At 31.5% G+C, this 14686-nt stretch overlaps 1 protein-coding gene across 1 annotated transcript; it reads right to left on the reverse strand.

Moving 5' to 3' along the window:
• Nucleotides 1–10974: 10974 nt before the first annotated feature.
• Nucleotides 10975–12058, reverse strand: LOC148176393 (4-vinylanisole receptor-like). Its single transcript, XM_088035081.1, has 5 exons — nucleotides 11622–12058; nucleotides 11474–11573; nucleotides 11314–11418; nucleotides 11111–11266; nucleotides 10975–11059 (listed from the first exon to the last, which is right to left on the reverse strand). Exons 1-5 carry the CDS (start codon nucleotides 12050–12052, stop codon nucleotides 11003–11005), a joined length of 849 nt encoding a protein of 282 aa, XP_087891207.1. The 5' UTR covers nucleotides 12053–12058; the 3' UTR covers nucleotides 10975–11002.
• Nucleotides 12059–14686: the final 2628 nt, after the last annotated feature.

Genomic DNA, 14686 nt, shown 5'->3' on the forward strand with positions numbered 1-14686 from the left:
GGAGAAAAAGTAGTATTTGTTGTTTGGCCGAAAAGTGGCTTTGCTGTCTCGCAATTTTGCATACGCTCGGCTACGCTACGCTTCGTCTTGCTACTGCAATTTAATTGTTCGACAAAAAGTACCACTTTTCTGCTGTATAACAAAATCTATCTATCTAAATTTTTCGTCAAATTTTCGAGATTAGTCCACTCTAAACGTAAGTAAATTTTTATCAACATAATCGAATTATGAAAAAATTAATCTCAAATAAGAAATGCTAAAGTTGACTCTCAACAGACAGGACAAGTATCTGTTTAACGGTTTTTTTGTGAGTTCTGGGATAGCGGTTTCTTTACTTTTGAAACCATTTAACCAAAAAAACAATATACTTACTTTGCAACTATTTTTATATATTTATCAAAAAAGATTTATAATCTTATTAGGTGTGAAGGTCTTCTTACTCCCATGACTGCAAAAAAGTATTTAATTTTGTTGTCACTTTTGTCTATTTCTCTTACGATTTTGTCGCACTTCATTTCTCTTACATATAACTGCCATAAATCTGCCCATTGCCGGGGTTAGCACCAGGTATATATCCATTTCCAGGTACATTACCAGAATATTGATAATTTGCTCCACTTGACTGCAAGACCAAACCTGAATTTTGCGGTGACGATCCTTTGCAAGTTCTCAATCCCATAGAATCCGGACAACATTTCAAACTACCAGGACAATCATTATCACGGCTGCAAGGCGTTTGAGCTGTCATCATAGGTGGCATCACACCACCAGTCACAATAGGACATACGCCTGGTTTCCCCAGAAGGTTCAGAAGACCTGCATTAACGCCCAGACCACAAATAAAAATAAAGACACACAAAGCATGGAATTTTAAACTTTTAGAGGTCATTTTTGCAACAGAAATGAGACGCCAACAAGTTTTTGGTTTTTATAACCGATTTTAGAGTTTGCGGTCCATTAAATTCACTAATGAAAGGCATAAAAGTTGAACGATGTAATTAAGTTTTTACTATAGCAGCTTCTAAATGTTGTTTATTTGTCATAAAATGCAAGATTACCATGCCCTTGAAACTCAAGAGTAGATAATCGTACTGTATGCACGTGCCGTTTTTATGAAAAATTTATGGACTAATTTAGAACAAGAAATAAGTATCACATCAAATTTGACTAAGAAACACAGAAAGCCCCACCTTTTTCGTGTTGATAAAACTTTACCAGTCCATGAATAAAATTAGTAAAAAAGGTGTTTAAAGTGACTACCATTATTTGCACAACAACTCTGCATCTTTCCATGTAAATTCTTTGAGCCCGCCAAGCATTTTGACCAGCTTTCACGTAAATCCACACCATGTCGGTTAATTCGACGTTTGAAAAATTAACCATTTTTTAAAATTCAAACACTTTCACTTTCCGTGAAACAATGATCTGTCTGAAACCGGCAAAAGTAAAATTAAAATAATTCATGAAAGCAAGTTTAAAACGACCAAAACGTTATCAGTTTTCTTTATTACGTGGCTAGCTGGCAATGTTTACATTTTTTGTGCAATAGACGAGAGATAGCATTGAAAACTGTTCAATTTCCAAAATTATTAATATCTGGAAACTGAGCTCGAATTCTGGAAAACTGAAAAGAAAAAAGTTTGTTTTATCGAGATCTACCACCAGTTTAATTTAATGTACTTATTTCTGTTACACCCTGTATGTAATATGTAACAAGTTTTATAACTGTCACTTTAGTCACGAGTTTACTTAGACATGAACAAAACGAGTCTTTAATGTAGAGTGTCAAGGGTAGTTTATAAATATGTTACATACATAAAATTGCAACTATTGTGACTTGAACATATCTTTTTTATTTTTTCAGATTGTTTACTTATAGTTCCTTTTCAAATTTCTCTTTAATACTCCTACATTTGTTTTAGATTTTCAAAATAATAATGATTTCTCAGTTTCTTTAAAATACCAAGATTTTTTTAGATTTCCTGTATTCTTTGTAGATTTTGTTGCGAAACAGATTTGCATAATCTGTTTTGTACTTCTTCACTCGGTTTATTGAAAGTAAGTAAAATTGATCAATTGGTCATTATTAAGATATTTTTGTTATGTTTATTCTTATAGCCTTGATTTAATCACCTGTACGTGATTTTCTTGGAACTCGAATTACTAACAGCGACAGGAATTGGAAATTTTCCACGCAAGGTAAAATGATAAATAATTGCTTTTGTTAAAGAATATGGAAACTTCCTGGGATTAAAACCGAAATATTCAAAATTTGGAACATCTATTTGTAGCATTTTGTGAAGTATATGGATCAACAAAAAATCTATGCTTTAAAGCTGTTTAAATAATAATTTCAAAGTTTAAAATTGCAAGTGCAAAATTAAACTACGTTTAGTACATGTGCAAAATATGTAATCAGTTATAAATACTTTGCGACTATTTGTACAGAATACAATAGAAATGTTGAATTTAATAATATGTGCCATATTTGATGTCAATTCATTTCATTGTCTAGAGTGATCAAGAAAACACATAATCCAAAAACGAATAATTTATCATAAAAAAATATATTTTTTCGAAAAATGTGTAATCACTAAGCCACGCTATCAAAAACTATAAGTTAGTAATAAGCAGGCCATTCATAATGTTTGAAATTTCACTAACTCAGAGATAAAACAATAAGTTGCAAAAACTTGTTTTTATTTTATTATGCTATAATTTCCTAAGAAAGCAGCCGTAATATGATGCTCAAAATATTTATTATTACTCCATAAAATGATAACGATTTTAAGCGGGTGAACAGTCTAAAGAATAACTCTTAAATTGACAAAGGTAAAATGTGAGTAATATGACAAATTTGAAGAATTTGAAAAATCAAAAGCTTAGAACATGGTATTATTTTATCAAGAAACAAATAACAAGAAAAAAATTACAACTAGAATAAACGATATCTTTATAGTCGTTTTTATGTATGCACCTGTTTCAAACAGCCATAATAATTTTTTACTGGTTATTATTAGTATACGATTATTCATAATTTAACGACATTTAAAAATAAAAAATCAACTTTTTTTATTTTACAATTTTTAAGATTATTCAAATCTTGTCTACGCTGGCAAAATACACACAAATTCTATTTACGCCGGCAAGGTACATACAAGTCCTCCACACGGATCTCTGCAACGTTTCTCTTAACCAGGACATTCTGAGTCTGCAGAACAGTTAGTAATGCAGATTCCGGCAACATCCTTCCCATATGTCGACCACGCACCCCGGATTTCCAGCTGCCACCAAAGCACAGAGAACGGAGAAATATTATTAATTGCATCATTTCACTGTTTACAGTAAATGCAAGCATTAAGTATTTATGTCGTTATCAGAGAAGTTTTGAAAAAAGAGGCAAAAGGGCAAGTAAAATGTGTAAAGCGCCATTTAATTATTTTTAATTAGGTTATAATATGTACTTAGTATGGTCACTAGATATTTGTAAACAGAGTCAATCAGGTTATGAGTATCATTAGTCCTTGGTAAATTACCTAATAACCGGCCATCGACTGTGATCCTACTAAAGTACCCAAGTACCTGCTTCTTTAGGTTTATTTTCTTGGACCGTACTTAATAAATTTGTCAAAAATTGAACAAATAACAAGTAAAATGTTGTGCTGTGCCCCAACAATTTCCTGAGTCTACCCTGAGTGCAGTGAAATAAAAAACTCTTGCCTGCGGAGCTGGATTTTGAAACATTTATGGCTGGAAATGCTGCTCAAAACCCGTCAACCAAAATCCCCTTCTTCAGACGAGCTTCTCTATTATTATCAGCGTGTATGATGTCTACCTGTTATGAATGTGCCATCCATTGGAGCCATTCTATCGCCTCAACCAACTGATTATCACATTTACGATAACCATAGTGGGGCATAATGCTAATAGTGTCTTTCTGCAAAAAGTTCCGACGATACACAAGATTACATGCCGACGCAATAGTGATACACTCCAGGAATGAGTCCACATGATTCGCTTTTAAAAAAATCGTCCCTAAGTTTTATACAACTTCTACGCAGGATATCAACATCTGCGATACAATAATCCACAATCTCCTGTTTTAAATTAAACACAGCACCGTTTCAAACTTGAGAATCGTACCATCTGAGAAATGTGGCTCGATCATTGGGATTCATAACTACACACGCATAATATTTAACATTAGGCAAAGGTCCCACATATTCACTATTTTCTCGAGTATTAAACAAATGGGGAAAGAATCCTTTACAGCCTGCAATTTTTAAAGCCTTAGGAAATTGAGAAAGAGGAAGTTGTTTAAAATTTAAGCTATCGATAAAGCGAATTGAGAACCCACACCTAATCGACATCAACTTCGGGCCGGTTCTAATGACGGATGGTCAATCGACATCAACTTCGCGCCGGTTCTAATGACGGATGGTTGGCATTTGCTGAAATCTTTAAAAAGCGCTCGTAAAATGAAACAACCATCAAAACCCTTCAAATTATGGGCGATTGCCGTCACCTTCACTTTTCGCGACATTTCGGAAATATGTTTCAACAAATTCTCCACCGGATTTTCCAAAAAACACGTTGTCTTACACTGCAAAACGCACAATCCCGTGAAATGTCATCATCCGTTATGCACTGATGACATTCCTGCTGAACCACACACAAATTCGGTATATGTAAAAAGGTGTTTTTGCAAACAACCGTGTCCTGGGTAGTTTCCAAATCGAAAACATAGAGTTATCGTCTTTGATTTTTTGAGTCAACTTATTTTGTTGCATGTAACATAAGTGACGAATTGGTTTGTTTTCACATGTTTTTCTTTACGCTGTACCCAGACATTTTGACAACATGTACTGCATTTCTTTAATTTCTCACACAGTTTGTTTTTTGAATGATTTTCTAAACAACTAATACCCCTGAAAAGTCTATAGCATTTATTACATTTAATCTCGGTATTTTCAGGTAACATACATGGTTGGTTTGCGTGACAGCATGGGCAAATATATGGGCAATTTTTATGCTTTTGAGTATCCCTACTGCGGACTCTGCATCTTTCGCAAAAATATATTGTTGCAAATGCGCCAGTTAAACTTAAGATAACGTTGTAGTAGCCATTCTCCATGATAAGATTTAGACACGGACGTCCGGTAACTCTTGGACCTTCAAAGTATACTGTTGTTCCCGTTCGACATGTATACACCACAATGGTATACTTGTTTTGAAGGTATTCTTGTAGCGCTTGAATATGCCGGTATTCTCCCCCGTTTGATAAATCAACCCCAGCTGAATTGCACAATTGAACAGATAACGCCGATAACAATTCCTTCCCACGAGAACCGTCAAAAGTTTTCGCAAAAGTGTTTTGCTATAATAACAGCACGTGCCAAACATCTACATATTATCTACGTTGTTTTCTACGCAATAGATGCTGTTTTTGGAAAGCGAAAATTCATGAAATTCAACAGATTGACCATCGGTCGCAGAAGGAAAACCTTTACCGATTTGTGGTCTTACACAATCAACCAGCACATTTAACACACCGTTTATAAAGAAAGACGCATTGCTCTGGAGTACCTTTCCGATGAGGTCCATTATAACGCTGCTGCTGTGCTGTGCCAAAGGACTTCCGTCCCGACACGTACAAAGGTTTGTCTGGCTGATCATCGTTTTCTAGAACTATTTCAGCGATGTCAGTTCGGGCAAATCCGCGAAACATATGGCTTAAGAATTCATCCATATCGTTCTGTAATACAACATTGAAAAAGCATTTATGTAGTGATAGGTTTATCTCTTACCTTTAGCCATACAAAGGTATCACCAGTGTATAATTCTTTATTAAGATGAAATTTCATGCGCCGCCCTGTAATTGCAAATTTTTTAATTGTGCACTTTGTCTGCCCAAGACACTGTAGGTAGGTATGCGAATGTTGATCTTGCACTGCTAAATAAACATAAAAACATTAATAAATATTTAAGCTTTAAGTATGTATACACCTACCAAGTTGACGGGAGTCATCATCATTATCAATTAAAACACGTGCAGAAATGGTGTCTTTGTTAACATTTGGGCCATTACCAAATTGAATCGGTTTCCATGCAATATCTGCACGAGTACCTCGCGACGTTGACGGTTGTGGAGAATTATTTGCAGTATAATTATTTAATTTTTGACATGATGAAACACTATCGCTGTCTGTGGTCAAGTCCACAATTTCGGCTGATTGTGATGCTTGTCCTGCCAGTTCTATGATAATAAAATTCTGTTATTACAGTCAAGCAAACATTAAAAATATACATATCGTCGTCGTCGTCGTCGTCATTGTCGTCGTCGTCTACAATAGATACAATTTAAAAAAAAAACAACATAATATACATAGGTGTATACGCATTTATACAATATTTATTCTACTTACCAGTATTTAACTTCGGATTCGCTGAAGCATCATTGTCGGTTAAGTTGACAACAACTTCAGCTGATGTAGATGAATCTAGTATTTATCAAAATTTTGTTATTACCTTCAAGTTAATTATTTCAAGCCCACATACCTTTTTTTGATGATACGACTGCACGCCGTACTTGGTGCTATAGGATTAACAACGGTTTTTGGCCTATCCTTTTGCAGCAGTTTCATTTCAAAAATACGTAAAGCAGTTCCCAACATCTCACTACTGCTGAATAATCCGCATCTAAACATTAACAAAATGTTGTCCAAGGATTGAACGTCAAGCAAATTTTTGAATAACTCCATATTTGCAGTCGTCGTCAAAAATACACAATCACACAAACGAACACTCACAAAAAGACCGAAGCAGACACTGTGAAAAAAGTTTTTCAACTAAGACCTATGATTCGGTAGTGCCTGTTTTAAATATTGCAGGTGAAAGTTGTTGAAGGCACCCAGAAATGGGTTCGTAATCATTTTGTGTATATCTAAGCTTCATATTGCTGATTAAAATCCTCCTGATGATGATGACGGCGGGCGGCTAGACGAATTTAAACTTTCACCAGTGTCGCGACAGAGATCATCATCGTTACGTAATTGTTTTGTGTATACTTTTAAGCTACATATTGCTAAGTAAAATCTTCCTGATGATGATGATGATGATGACGACGGGCGGCTAGACAAACCTAAACTTTTGCAAGTGCCACGACAGGGATCATCGTTATTATAGACAAAAAAATTTCTAATCCCTCAGTTAAACACAATACTAATTTTCTCTTTTACTTATGCATCGGCCCGAGAATGCTCATTTAACAAAATTTCTTTTGTTGATTAAGGGGCTAACTTGTTTTCTTTTTTACTAAGTAATGCACAAGCGCTTATTCACATTGCGATCAAACTTTATAGCTTACAGGTTTTATTAGAAAATCCAAAGTTTATATTAAAACGAAAGGAAAAGCTATTTTTTTTTGTTTGTTTTTTATTTCCATGTTAAACATCGGAAAATCAATATTATAAGTCTACGAACAACAATCATTATTATTAAATAATTAATTAATTAGCGTTTTAATTAGGCTAATGAATTTTTCAAATTAATCAAAGATCAATCAAAGGTCAATTAATTAATTAATTAATCAATGATCAATCAAAGGTCAATTAATTAATTAATAATTAATGATTATTTTGAAAAATTATTAATTTATTAATTAATTATTAAATTAATTAATTAATTAATTGACCTTTGATTGACCTTTGACTAATTAATTAATTAATTGACCTTTGATTGATCTTTGATTAATCACTAATAGGCCCCCTTTACTACTAGTGTATTGTAAAAAACTGCCAAACATTCTAAACTTTTATAACCTGCAATTCGCATTTTTTTTTGGCTCTTCGTGACAACGTGTTATTCTAGCTTTCCATTCTGATACTTTTTAGTTAAATTTTTTTTACTACATTTTGAAGTTTTTAGTTTTCTTTCAGTTAACTTTTGTTTACTAAATCACTTACAAAATCTATTTTATTTTCCCACGTGTTCTTCTACATTTCGGCACACCACATAACCTATTGGTTAATAATGGGCAGTGCTGATTATTGAATAACATGCCTACTTATGATAAAATTCCCAAATAAAAATTACCATTTAACATTTATTCAACACTCTTTGTATATAATTGAAATGGTGAAGTGTACTTCTCAAAAAAAAAAAGAATGACAAATAGATAAGTAACATCCTGTCAAAATCCATTTCTTCTTAGTAATGTCTTCATATTTCATACCAACATAACCACAGAATATAAAGAAATTCAGTTGAAAAAGAAAGCGAAAAAAAATTGTCTAAGAGTCAAAAAGACAAAGGAAATTGAGAGAGAAAAGAAGCAGAAAGCAAATATGCTATTTCTGAACCAAAAAAGAAAAAACTAGGAAAAAAACTTTTACAATAAATAATGTTTGTTAAAATAATAACTATTATTATACCAATTTACAATTTTGAAATTTTGGTAATTCCCTAGAATGTTTTGAAACTTAGTCGAGTAAGTAAGTAGCTTTTAGTCGAGAGCGGTACCGACTATTAGCAAAAAAGATGCCTTGTGAATTTTAAAAATTTACGAGTTTACGATATCTGGATTATTGTCCAGAGGTTTACAACTATTTTTGCAACAAATTAAAGTTTTTCTAAGACAAATAACAACAATCATACAGACATCAATTTTATACAGCGTTTTGATGTTGAGAAATTTGTTAGTGGTGCCGATTATTGGTAGTTTTACCCAACTACGTAATTAAAAATTACTTTTTCGACAGTTTAGGTTTAGATAGTAAGTTGTACACATAAATAATTGTTATTAGGGATTTTATTAACGCATATACGAAACGACTTAAATTTATCAATTTTTTTAATATTAAATTGAAACCAACAGTGAAAAAATGGTCTTTCAATATACAAATTTGCATCTAATTTAGACAGAGGAATTTTACAGAGGAAGTTTTCTTTTTTCTGTCAAATTCGATAAAATTTAGGTAACCAATATAAGAGTTAAAAGCATTGTTATTCGTTTATTTTTCTGTATGTTATCTTAGAATATAAACTTACTTAACTGTGACTTAAGTACAACTAAAGATTATTTTAAAAAAGGATACTGATTGTGACTTTTTCATTACACTTGCTTCAAGCACTGCAACACAGTTGTTGAATTTTTACATTTCGGTAATGAAAAAACAAAAAAATACAGTACTATAAGTTAAAAAAAGCGTTTAATTAAGACTACAACTGAGACAAGAGTGATGTTTTTAATAAAATTTAAGATAATACAAAGTTTGACTCTCGCGACAAGATAATTTATGACATGTATTCCAGAGCATTTTTTGATACTTAAACATTTATGAACATTTTTATTACTTACCTAAAATATAGTGGTCTATCTTTTTTAAGTCTAAAGGATCTAAAGAATTAAAAGGTTCTAAGAGCCCGATTTCATCTTGACTAACGCCATTGCAAATCAGAGTTGCCTTAGCCAATCAAACTGATGCTACTTGAGCAACTGCGTCAACGCAATTTTGCGCCACAAACTTGAAATCGGGTCCTAAAAATTAAAAAAAATCTAAAGAATTTATGAAAGTAGATATTTCCAAAATCTAATTTTTATTATGAAACAATATAAAACAACGTTAAAATAACAAAGTCACGGTTTTATAAAAAAACAAGATTATCGAAAACAAGTGTTAAAATCTATCAAAAAAATTAAAAAAAAAACAAGACTAAACGACTAACACAAATTAATGACGCAAATAGAGAAAATTACCGAAATAATGCAAAAATGTTAAAAAAAAATTGTTAAAAATAAAAGTGAAACTATCAGGAAGTGAACCAAGTGAAAAAATATTACCAGAGCAGAAATACAATAATTAAAAATCAAATTTCTCTTAAACTTATGATAAATTGTAAGAAACTATTTGAACATAGAACAGAATAGAGAAGAAACATTTTAAGCAAAGCACACAAAGAAAGAAAATACAAAAGTATTTCTAGCATGAGATCAAATAAAGATATAATTAGAGGAGGCCATTTTCAGTTGGTGACACGAAAATCAAAACGTTAAGATTTGCATTTGAGATTATAATGTTCTCACATTGACAAACTAAGCCATGCTAATACCGATGCTTGTAACTTAATAACACTCCGTGTATTGCAAAATGTATTTGACAGTATGAGACAACGAGGCAGAAATTGCATTAACGTAGAAAAACATCACTTTGAACATTTGTTTTACCCATTTTTAATGACATTTTCATATCCTTAAATTCACTTCTTGTCATTTCGCTTCCAGCGTCACCAAGTGAAGAACAAAAATGACGACCTGCTCTAACTATATTTTTATTTGATTTCACGATAGTTGAAGATTGAAAGAACAAAGAACGTCTATAGTTAAATAAAATTAACGCAAAAACGCTGAAAGACTTATAAAATAGTAAAGCAATTTTAGAAAATACAAAAGATTATAAAGAACTAGTAGCAAACCAGAAAAAATTCATATTGATCCATACTGTAAAAATGGGGTCTAAATAAAATGTAAAAATTATAAACAAATTAACTCTTTGGGATAACAAGATACTTAAAATCCTAAGAAAAACGCTAGAAATACCATGTGAAACGAGAAATCTTTAAACAGAATTTTAGGTAAATTAGGCCACCAATAATTAGTAACTCTATTAATAACACTAGATGTGACAAAAAATTAATTAGTTTGGAACAATTTAAAAATATACAATATTTAAAGTAACAAAGGAGCGCTGGCAAGAAAACTAAAAGAAGAAAATAAAAAAATTAAAATGACTTAAATTAAAAAAAATCGGAAGCAGAAAATCAAGAAATATTACTTCAAGGGAATTAAAGAAAACTGTCAAACTTCTATTGATAAATTAACAATTTCTAAATAGCCATTTAAATCTATGTTAATGCACATTCACTTCGAGAAACAGAAAAGAAACATTTTATTTTTCTATTACCTAAATCTAGCTCCAACAATTACAGACCGCCGAAGAACTTCTTAAGACGTGTTGATATTGTTCAAAATAGCAAAATACGACCACGCAGTTCTCATAATCTGAAAGAATAAAATAAATAATTCTAATATTTACCACCAAATTTAAGTTACTCCGATAAAGGTTTCCAAAGAAAGAGGAAACAAGCCAACAGCAGTAAATACAATCGGTTTCTGAGTTCTTAGAATGAAAAACATAACTTTTTTCTTTAATTCAACTGGGATGTTTGTCCAATCGGATTCATATGCAGCCATTGGAATATTTGCACTCTGGAACAAAATTTAATTAAAATGTCTCATAGATATATCACGTTTACTTTAAAGAGAACTTCATTCCCTAACCAGCAATACATGAAAATTTGCTCGGTGATTGTACTCCCATACACCACAAAAGTGTAAAAATCACTGCTAAAAGGTTTTACCTAAAAGTAACATTTGTAGTCACACTAAGAAAAAGTAAAAAAAATTAGATCATACGAGAGTCAGTTGAAACATGGTGAAGCCCACTGACACCGACGTGGCAAAAAACTGGATGAAAATTAAAAAATCGAAGAATTTATTTGCATCTTGGGCAAACCTAAAATTTTATATTTCAAACATTTTTCAAACGCAAAAAAAATCAAACCTTAAAATTTCTTTGTGGTGCTCAACACACTCAAGAAAATCTTCTGACACGTTGTCGTTTGCGCGTAAGTTTTTTAGATTATCGCACAAGACATCACATTGGATTGCTACAAACGTCATCAGAGCAGCAATTACACAATCAATGTTCACACTAACAATAGCAAGATAAATGAGCCCAAGGCTTTGATGAATGTACGTCATTTCGTACAAGAAAGGCTTTTTATAGTCGAATGGATACCACGCAAGAAGTGGTAACTTATACTCTTTGTAAGTACCATTTACAATTGGAATCAACAGCCAGGATGAGACAGTTAGTCCCGCCATTCCAACAAAAAGATAGAATAAGTTTTCCCAGACTTTTCGACTAGAGTTTCCTTGTTCTTCTTGGCGTTTATTTTTCGGGAGAAACACCTCTTTCTTTATATCACTCATTAAACGTTTGATTGTTTCTATCTTGATGACGAACACGTAGAATTTGTTGATTATCATAAGAAGTGATAAGATAAGAAACACGACAGCTGAAGCTTGATTCAAGTCGTCGACGAAAAAGATGGTCATGGTCTGAAAGAAGTTATGGCCACAAATGAAGACGCCGAACACAATGCTAGCGTAAATCGTGTATAAGTCAAACTTGTAGGTTTCTTCGGGCCACAGACCGACTAGTCTAAATACGAAAGCGAAGTATTTATTGTGAAAATTCCACTGGGCTCTCATTTTAAGTTTAACTTCGAAATACAGTCACTGTTGGGTTTAACCACATCAAGTTCGTAGCACTGAAAGCTCCAATTGACAAGAACCTCTTACATTTAACTGTAATTATTTGGTTGGTTGTGCTTGGTAATTATATTTTTTATTATTTATGCTTTATCTTCTAAGTATAAATTTTTAAACCACTTTTTTCTTAGTAATGTATATTTAAAAGTAACGTTCCGGAAGTTGGAGAATTAACATTAATTATTAATTTGGTTATCCCACAATAATTTTGGTTTGATTTTAATTCTATGTAATTATCCAAGTTGTGTCAAAACCCGAAAAACGCCAATCAATAAAATGTAATTACTCCTATTACAGTCTATGGAAATACGAAAGATAAAATAGGTAATTAAAAAGCTCCAACTGAGTCACACATTTTTTTTATTCAGTATTAACTGAACCCTGATATTATCTTCACGGTTCTAACGCATTATACATTGTTTTTAGTATTGAATAATTTCATTGTTTGAACAAAAATAAAATGTTCATGCTTTTTAATTGACCGATTTTTCTTAACTGCTTTGCACTTCCGCAAAGAAGTGATGCAAGTCGTTTCATCAACCACGTTTTGACTCAATGTTTTAATCTCATCCTCGACGAAATGTGTACCTGAGATTTGGATATGCAATTACGATATGAAAATGTCAAATTTCGTGTTGTGATTATTTTAAAAGTATGTTGAATATTTTTAATAGGCTTTAAATTAGATATTCTAAGTACATAATTTAAAAATAATTGACCCTTTCACCTTACAATCGTTTTAAATTAATTGCTTATTGTCCAGTATAGAGTAAAATGTAGACATAGATACATAAATGTTGAAATCATCAAATATCAATTAATAAAATCGACGTAATATTTTTTTGAACGTTTGCCAATAGCAGCATATTTTCAGACTTTATAAAGCATGTTGGCTATTGACAACTACTTTTCTTTTTATTTAATTTTTATGTAAAAAAAATCTGAACACACGTTTTATATCGATTTTTCTTATCTAAAGCATCCAAGCAATCGAACAACCTTAAAGATATAAATTATAGACAGAGACTAATAGGTATAAAAATGTTAGCAAAAAAACTAAAATATTACAAACAAATTTAGGAAATGTCGACAATTTAAAAACCATTAATCTTTCTGTTAAAAATATTTTAAAAAATTGCCAAAAAAGTCGCAACAATTTAGAGAGAAAAAAAGTAAAAACAAATTCAAATCTATCAAAATTACAAAGTATGAAGAAATCATAGGAATCTTGCAATTCTAAACGAAAATTGCAAATGTTTTATGGTCTAATTTCAATCAATAAGCTGACAGAGTGCAGGGAACTACGACCAAAAACCAAAGAAAGCAAATTACCAAAAACCACTCTAAAAAAGAAAAATTATACAAATCTAAAACTAAGTTCAAACTTACTCTGAAACAGACATGAGAGTGAAAGCGAAAATGCTTTCGGAAACAGCACTGTGATTGTTTTTTGAAAGTTTATAATAAATATTAAAAGTTTCTTTTACTGTTCTTCTCGTACCTATGTCTAGTTTTTTAATATCTCTATTATCTACTTTGATTCGAAAACTGAGAGTGAAATCTGGCTGATCTAAAAAAGACAAAACAAAAAATTTACATTAAAATTGAGGGATATAAATAAATATTCATTAAAATAAAACCGATGTAATTAGGCAAAATTAACATTTCTTGGCATTCTATTTATTTATTAGATTAAGAAAGAAATAATAAAAATTTAGGAAAATCAAAGAATCTACACTTAATTTTTCCTGTAAAATTTTTTCCGTATAGCCAAATTTTAAATGCGGTTCTGTGATTAAAACTCCTGCAATTCCTACATGAGCTACAACATTATCAAATTCTCACCTTATTGTAGAAGCATTACTAGTAAACTTGTGCAGGTCATTAAGATTTTTATTATAAATAACTTTATGTTCAAATGTTTGCTACTTCAAAGACGCAATTTTGCATCAAAAACATGAAGTTTGGCCCTAAGATATTTAACAAGTTTAGCTAAGAATTCACAAAAATACGAGAAAAAATATTGAGGGTCAAGAGGATCAAAAAAAAAACCTATTTATTACATTACAACAAAATAAAAATACAGTAGAACCTCGATTAACCGTGTCTCTCGATTAACCTGAACGATAATTGCGACGATAAAATTTTTGACGCTAAGAAAAAAAACAGCCATATCAAGCAATGAAAGCAGTTGATAATCTTCAGACCTTCAGTAGACAGAAAAATTTTGATTTTCTTGTTTAAAAAAAATTAGAACTGACGTACAAAAAATAGTGTTAAACTGTATTAAAC

Source organism: Gnatocerus cornutus, chromosome 4, assembly GCF_029298725.1.
Source record: "Gnatocerus cornutus isolate USDA-ARS CGAHR chromosome 4, icGnaCorn1.1, whole genome shotgun sequence".
NCBI lineage: Eukaryota > Metazoa > Arthropoda > Insecta > Coleoptera > Tenebrionidae > Gnatocerus > Gnatocerus cornutus.